At 42.1% G+C, this 8013-nt stretch overlaps 2 protein-coding genes across 5 annotated transcripts in view; both read left to right on the forward strand.

The window, feature by feature from the left end:
* Positions 1 to 1963, forward strand: part of TACC2 (transforming acidic coiled-coil containing protein 2) — a 57300-nt gene extending 55337 nt beyond the window's left edge. For all 4 annotated transcript variants that reach the window (XM_066554148.1, XM_066554149.1, XM_066554150.1 and 1 more), the window contains 2 exons: positions 586 to 706; positions 1457 to 1963. In XM_066554148.1, the coding sequence (XP_066410245.1) occupies positions 586 to 706; positions 1457 to 1522 (187 nt within the window). In that variant the 3' untranslated portion in view covers positions 1523 to 1963. The remainder of the gene's footprint in view (positions 1 to 585; positions 707 to 1456) is intronic.
* Positions 1964 to 2023: 60 nt separating this feature from the next.
* On the forward strand, positions 2024 to 6329 carry LYPD5 (LY6/PLAUR domain containing 5). The gene is made up of 3 exons (XM_066554153.1): positions 2024 to 2686; positions 3490 to 3606; positions 4164 to 6329. Exons 1-3 carry the CDS (start codon positions 2632 to 2634, stop codon positions 4364 to 4366), a joined length of 375 nt encoding a protein of 124 aa, XP_066410250.1. The 5' UTR covers positions 2024 to 2631; the 3' UTR covers positions 4367 to 6329.
* The last annotated feature ends 1684 nt before the right edge of the window (positions 6330 to 8013 follow it).

An 8013-nucleotide genomic window follows, 5' to 3' on the forward strand; every position in this document is an offset into this window, starting at 1 on the left:
AATATGCAAAGCACAGGCTGCTCTGTGATAGAGGTGGAAAGAAATGCAATAATGAGAATTCCTGCAATGTGCTTGTGTTTCTTCCAGCTCCTGACCCTACAGAGCCCCTTAAAATTTCTATATTTAGGTAATGTCTTCTTTATACTTGTTAATGTATTTTCATGGGAGGATCAAGAAAGAAGCCATTAGCCAGTTCCTTTTTTCTAGATCTCCACGTAATGACCAATTAAGCCTTTCTAGGGATCATGTTCAGGACTCATAGTACAGTCCCCTGAACTGGAGATTAGGTTTGGAAACTGCCATAAAACACTTCCACCTGAGTCATATTTGTGACCTCAGCAGAGATGTCTGAGAGAAGCACAAAGGGAGGAACACAGACAGTAAGAAAAGGCTCTGCAGCCCCTGCTGAGCAAGAGAGGGATTTGTGAAAAGTGTTTAGGGACAGGTCTCACAACATACCCAGGATGTTGTGAGGAAGGCAGCCCTGCCCTCTCCCCCCTTTTGTTCAGGTGCTGTCCACCCTGGGGCACCCTCTTCCCTTTCCTGTGGAGATCCTGATGTGACCAAACCCTGTGTGTTTTGCAGAGCCAATGCTGAAATTGCACAAGTGAGAGGCAAGGCCCAGCAGGAGCAGGCAGCGTACCAGGCCAGCCTTCGCAAGGAGCAGCTCAAAGTGGATGCCTTGGAGAGAACACTGGAACAAAAGGTAAATAAACCAGGAGCCAAGCTCTGCCTGAGGATTGTCCTGCAGCCCACTGGCCTTGGGGACAGCAGCACTCCCCAAATTTTAAGGCAAAATCCCTGTGTGCCCCAGCTGGACCCAGGTTTGGTCTGAGCCCAAGTGTTTGGGGCTGGCTCAGCCTTGGGCAGAGCTCAGGGTGCACCTCTGCAGCCCAGGCCTTGGCTTGCTTCAGTTCTCAGGTTTTTCTCTCAGGTTCTGTTTCCCTTTTTAGTGCTAGCTGTAATTCCAATGCTAATTCCAAAGTGTCTGTAGGAAATGCCTATTTATATCTCTAGCTCAGCCAAGGGAGCTTGCTTTGGCACAGAACAGCTCGTCCTTGCTTGCAGCTCTGCAAGGCAGGGTGAAAATAATGAAAAAAAATAGAAAAGTGCAGCCTAGAAACAAATTTCCACTCTGTATTGTTGTGGAGTGCTGGGAATGACTGCTGTGAAGCTGTCTGCTTTGGTGCTAAATTTGATTTATTCAAACTGGAGGAGCTGTTTTTGGAAGAAAGGAAGCATTTGTTTGAATGCATGTAGCTGTACTATGAATATGAACACTTAGTTGTACTATATATGCACATATATCTGTATGTATAGATCTCCTGTTCTCAGCATTGGAGAAAAGTTAATTTTCCCACACCTTTCTCACTAGTTAGATAACATTAAAATTCAAAAAACCTCCTCATCTTAAGGCAACAATCCTTTTCATAATACTTCATATTTTATTTTCCAGAATAAAGAGATAGAAGAATTAACAAAGATTTGTGATGAACTGATTGCCAAAATGGGGAAAAGCTAACTTTTAACCAAATTTCTGGACTTCGATACTGAGTGCAATATGACCATTGGCACACTGATGTCCATACATTTATGTGGACAGGTTATATTTTCACTTTTTCGTATGCACTACTGTATTTTCTTTCTAAATAAAGTTGATTTAATTGTATGCAGTACTAAGATGACTATCAGAATTTCTTGCTATTGTTTGCATTTTCATAGTATAATTCATAGCAAGTTGATCTCAAAGTTCCTGTATCAGGGAGATTGTCAAGTTCTCTAAGAAAATACAAATTGCTGATCCTAGCCTTCCCTTTGTACATGAGTTCCCATGTTGGATGTCTTTTGGATTTAATATAAACATGTATTACTTGCATGGGGACTCTTGCCTTAAGGAATGTAAACTTTATCTGCATTTGCTGATTTGTAAAATAAAATCTAAAAAAAAAAAAAAAAAGGAAAATGCATGTCACAAATGAAATTCTCTATTGTAAATAAATTTTTTCGTTGAAAGTTGAAGATAAGTATGGCTCTCTTCTCTTTTGTGTCCTTCACTTGCTACTTGCTTATTTCAGCACCAGATGCTCTTGGGAATTAATTCCTCCACAGAAAGCACTTCATGGGTCACTGCTTGGAGCACTTTGTGGGTCACAAGAGTCTGCTGCTTATATGCACATATCTAGGTCTATATCTTAATGTCTCTCTAAATATATATATATATATATGTGTCTATGTGTTGGATTTGGACCACTCAAGTCTCAAGCATAGGCTTAATCCTCCAAAATATTTAATGCTCTGACCCTGATCCAGCAAATCCCATGGGCAAATGTAATGAGGCTGTTGGAGGAGTCAGAGGCTGTGCCATGTGGTGACAGGATGGTTTTTAAGCATGTCTGGCACTGAAACGTGAATAATTTCCTGCTCCTGGAAGAATTTGCCTGCAGGGCTGGTGGAGCTGAGGTTGGTGTGATCAGAGGTGCAACCAGAATAGGCTCCATAAGTAGCACTCTTGAACACCTCTTTATCCTGTAAGTTATCCTCTGCACAGGATTAGGGATGGAGGAGAAGCATTAAGGCTCTAATAGCAAACAAACTGCTTTCTTTGCCTAATGGTGCATCTCTTGGATCTCCATGATGTGGACAGTCTTCAGCCTGCTTCTTGTCAGCTCCCTTTTGATCCTCAAAAGTAAGTCAGCTCCTTTTTCTTTCCTTTTTTTACTTCATTTGCATTCCCTACCTCAAGCATGGCTGAGCCTCTCTGCTGTTCTGGGCTCCTCTCCTGGGCTGGGTTGGTTTCAGGTCGTTTTGTGTGTGTGGTTAGCAGCACAGAATTGCACCTCTGTAAAGATAAATGTGTTTGCTAACAGATTCAAATGTCCCCACTGATAGCAAGGGTGGGATTTCTGCTCTGCAAGCTTCAAATGTGGTGTTTGAAATATCTTCATAACTCATGCTTGCCTTCCTTTGAAAATGCCATGTAGTTTGAGGCAAGAAAGAGGATTGAGGTATAGTTGTGGTGTTTAAACAAGAGCAAAACTCAAGATACATTGCTGTGCTTTCCAGCTGAATTGGTACTTCAGGAGAAGAGGAAAATTGGATCATTGTAAGATTTTATCTGTATACAATGGGCTTTCTCATGGTACTGTGGACCAAAGATCATGATGGAGGGGGAAAAAAACAACATTTGGGCTCTGCTCTGAAAACATTACAAGAAGATATGGATGCAGTTACAGAACATCAAATGTTTCTTGTATTATTTTAAATGCAGATTATAACAACTAAGTAATCTGTGGTTGATGTTTTTTATTTTTTTTTAATAAATATTTGACCCATTTCCAAAAAAATAAACATTGATAAGATTTGCAGACTCTTTGGATTTTCCAAAACTTTTTTTTCATTTTTTAATGTGTGCTCGAAACCATACTAGAAAGATTGATATTTTTAAATACTTCTTGTAAATTCTAAATGGTCTCTTCTCCCTCCACCCAGGTGAAGCACTGCAGTGTTACACCTGTGTAGGTTCTAGTGATGATGACTGCAACAGACAAGGAAGTCAGCAGTGCCCAGGCCACGCAGACGCCTGTGCAGTCATTAGAGGACAAGCAAGTAAGTGTCACAAATGTGTCAGACCTGTTGCATTTGTCAAAAGAAAGAAAGAAATAATCAGTGTTGGAAAGAGAAGAGTGCTGAGTAAGTTAAGGAGAAAACCAAAATTAGATGTCTCCTCTTAAAATAAACCCCATTAATGATTCTCAGTCCTAGTTTTGTTGTCACAAAATCCCACAGGGAATGATTTGTCAGCGTGCCACAATGAGCTGCACCCACTCTGTGGGAAAGCTAAAAAGAAGCATTTTAACTATTGCCCACTTTTTGCTTAAGTGACTTAGCTGGAAATTAGGATGGAACAGAAGCTAATGAGCCCCTGCACTTGGGCACATCCCAAGGTATTTTAGCTGCACCCGTTGCCTCTGAGATAAATCAGAGTTATTTTAGTGGGAGCTGTTGGTGCGCTGCCTTGTTGAGGTCGTACTCATTTTCCTGTGATGAGCAGCCAAACCCGAGGCTGTTGCTCAGTGCTGGGGGGTCAGGCTGGTGCTGGGGGGTGCAGGTGGGAGCAGGGGGCCGTTTGCAGCCCCTCTGGGCTCACTGTGGCTCTGTTCCAGGTGGCATCATGAAGTCCTGCTCGTTCAGGTCCTTCTGCGAGCGGGCGAGGCGCGACGGATCGAGGGCGCCCGGGGTGAGCGTGCACTGCTGCTACTCCAACAACTGCAACGCCAGGAGCCTGGCTCCCAGGGTCACCAGCTCCTGCAGCCTCCCCCTCCTCATCCTCACTCTGCTCTGGCACCCCTTGTTGAAGCTGACATGAGGGGCAAAATGAAAACAAAAAGTATCCTCAAGCAACAGCTCTGCCTTCTTAGCAAGGGGTGATAATATTTGCTAATCATGTTGCTCCATGTACCATTTATCTCACTAGGCAAAAAGCTGTAGGAAGACCTGACAGATGTTTAGATAAAAATTGTTTCATCTGCTAAATAGGTCTTGATCTCTGTGTAAGGAATGCTGCCCTGTTGCTTATTTTCCTGCAATTTGGATAAGGAGAAATCTTGGCTGCAGGCAACCTGGTAGTAAGGTCAAGGGCAAATGGCTGCCAAATGCTTTTTGCTGTTGGCATATATTCAAAAGCAAGCTAAAATTTTCAAGCACAAAGTGACTGAGAATTCTAGCAAGCTAGTTAATCTTTCAGAGCATATTGGCATGCTGGACAAAAGGAAACTTGAAATACAGATGATTTAGTATTAATACAAATTGGTAAGAGAAGGTGATTAAGAGAATAATGCATGGAGGTATATTCTGTTGTATATGATATGTTCCTGACAGGGGGGCTGGGACTGGATGGTCTTTAAGGTCCCTTCCAACCCAAACCATTCAATGGTTCTATGCTTGTGTGTGTATTTCCTTGGAAAAAACACCTTCCAGTCTTCTCTTTTCTGATCCTTTGAGAATTTTGCCACAGCTTCAGAAGAAGAAGAAAAAAAGAGTTTGGAAGTTGTTTTTGAACTGGTACTCCATCCAAAGATTGGCTCAATCTATCTCCCCTGCTGGTTTTAAAAACAAGTGATTAATCCCTGTCTTGTAGGCAAATTATAACTTAAGTTTATAATTCTTGAGGTTTCAGTTATGTAAATAATTCTCCACTGCCCTAAACTGCAGTCTTTGAGAGTAAGAGTGTATATATCTGTACAGGTCTCCTCCTTCAGTGATGTGGTGGAGTTGAGGTGGTTTATCTATCTTTTCATTTTACAAAGTGAATGAAATTACTTGGAGGTCTTTAGAGGTGTAAAGAGGGACTAAATCAGTATTTTTAATAAACCCATTCATGGCAGTTTTACCAAGTAAATGATCCAGAAGGGGTCACATAGTAGAAGGCATTGTGCATCACAACCTCCTTTGATCCAAAACTCAGAGCACCAGGCAAGCAGATGAGTGAAATTTGTAGATTTTAATGTCCAGCTGTGATGATCTGGTCCAACCCCTGGCACACAACATGCACAGGACTGGCTGAAAGTCCAGCTGGTGTAACTGAAGTAGAGGTGGTCCTTCCAGTTCTAGTTTTAGTTGCCTAGTAGGAAAAAGGTTAGGTAATGAAATTCATGGAACTCACAAAATACGTGGCAAAGTAGTTTTTCCTCTAGCTTTGTGCTGTGACTTTTTTTCAGTACAATTCTTTGAAAAATCAGTTCTGGGCAGTGTGTAGTAGAATTCTTCACATTGACCAAAATTTTATTCAGGTTGCAAACTCTAGAGCTGCTGCAAAGGTCAATGAGTGAGCCCTCCCTGCCGAGTGTAACCCTTGCCTGCCTTGTAGCTGTCACAGGGGCTGAGCTGTCTCCTTGTTTTTCTGTGCTCTTTCCCAGTGTGGATCCTTCCATCATCTCATGTAGGTTGTGGCTTCAGACTGGCTGGATTCTCCTGGGTTTTGTTCAGGTGGGCTCAGACAAGGCAGCTTGGTCTATTTTTAGTCTCTAGGCACCACTCTGATAAAGCTGTTAAATATGAAGATTGCAACAATGCAGCAGATCTTGGCTGAGAATGTTAATTTGGACTCCAGTGTCTCATTTGTATAAAAAATCATTTAAATTGGTGTAAGTATTTTTCATTTCATTCTCAGCTTGAAGCAGTTCCTTCAATCTCTTCTGCTACAGGAAGCAGGTATTGATTGTATCTTTATCTTCGTATGGTTCTGTGATGATAAATCTGTATTGAATGTAATCTCTGTATGTGCTCAGTGCATTTCCTTAATGAGAAAATAAATTACATGCAATGGCTGACATTGTCTCTTGGTAAACACAACTGCTTCTTTTAATTGGGATTTCCAGCTGCATCTGGTGCTTTGTTTCCCTGCAGGAATCCTGTTGGGCTTTGTTGTTTTTTGTTGTTTTTTTTTAATGTGGGATATATTTCTTAAATCTGTTGGATAAAATAGTGGATGTTGGTAGTGTTCTTGCTGCTATATTTCCATGGTAAAGTAAGAAGGTAAATCTCTATCCTCTTGACAAACACCATCTGTCATTCCTGACAGCAGCCAGGACTGGGATCTTCAGGCAGCTCCCAACGCCTCCAGCCACTCCTGCCTCCCTGCTCATCACGGGCCCTGCTTTGCTTTTTACAGCAAAAGAAAAGACATTTTTTCCTGCCCAATTATGACCCTGAAGTGTCTGCATGTGGATTTCTAGGAAGGATGAGCAACTTTTGTGGATTGGTGTTCTCAGAGTGGTTTCGTGATGGTTTTTGGCAAGAATTGACAGGAAGACAAGCAAAAGAAACAAAAACAAAATAGAAGGGATCTTTTTTAAACTCCATTAAATTGCAGAAAATATTTTAATGTTTTTGTTGCCGTGACTGTGCAAAGCTATTCCCAGTCACAGGTGCAATAGAAAGTTGGCTGTTCTGAGGTTAATTCCTGCTGCAGCCACAGGCTCCTTCTCCTTTAATGTCAGCAGCAGAGAGGCTGATGCTGAAATGCTTTCTGCTGCAACTTAGAATGACAGCACTTCCTTTTCATCTCTTGTATCAGCTGGATTTATGTAATGGCTCAGTTGGGTAAGAGCTGGGTGTGAGTGTCACTCTGCCCTTTCACCTCCAGGAAGGATCTCCAAAAAAATTCCTTTCTAAGTGAGAGAAAATCCCAGTTGTAACTACAGCCCCAAATCATTACTTCCACTATTTCTTTCTATCCTCTTGTTTTTGGCTGTACAAACAGCATTCCTTTGTTTTCCTGGTCTTGTCAAGGGCATCCATTGCCTCTGGGACTTCTCAGGAGGGGGCAGCTGAGCAGAGAGCCTTGAGCTCTCTATAAGAGTGAGAATTTGCCATTTAATTTGTGTCTGTTCCTCCACACCTGCCTTTTCCACAGTGAGCACAAGGTACCAAGCTGTCCCTTGTTCTTGGTGCAATTCTAAGCAATCCTTGTGGCCTTGAAAATCTAGATCAGACAAGATCAGCTCAATTCTGACTGTGCAATTTGATGAAAGTTTCAAGTACATCTTGCTTGTCACAAACCACAGTTTATTTTTTGACCTTTTTTCCTCATGTGAAATTTCAGTCATGCATTTCTGTGCAGTAGGGATTAAACAAAAACCACCCTTGCAGCCTGTGTTAGCATGTTTTTGTGTGCAAAGAAAGCCCAACTGTGGCAGATTTCACTGAGAGCATCACTCCAAAGGGTCTCAACCTTTCTGGACCTGCAGATGTTCAGGACACAGCCCAGAGCTGCTGGCTGTGGTTGGTAACATACCCTTGGGGAGGATTTCATGCTTCTCAATCAGAATTCCTGAGTGCAATTCCTGGAGCCCTCTTATCACCCACAGCCAGCAGTGCAGGGGGTGTTTTTAATTGGAAAATTTGTGATATACTCAGAGGTGGCATATTTACTCACAACAGAGTGGGGAAAATTATAACAATGTTAATCCCATGAAGAGTGTAGCAAGAAATTCACAGTGTTGGCAGTGTAGG

The sequence above is a fragment of the Molothrus aeneus genome, chromosome 8 (assembly GCF_037042795.1).
Source record: "Molothrus aeneus isolate 106 chromosome 8, BPBGC_Maene_1.0, whole genome shotgun sequence".
NCBI lineage: Eukaryota > Metazoa > Chordata > Aves > Passeriformes > Icteridae > Molothrus > Molothrus aeneus.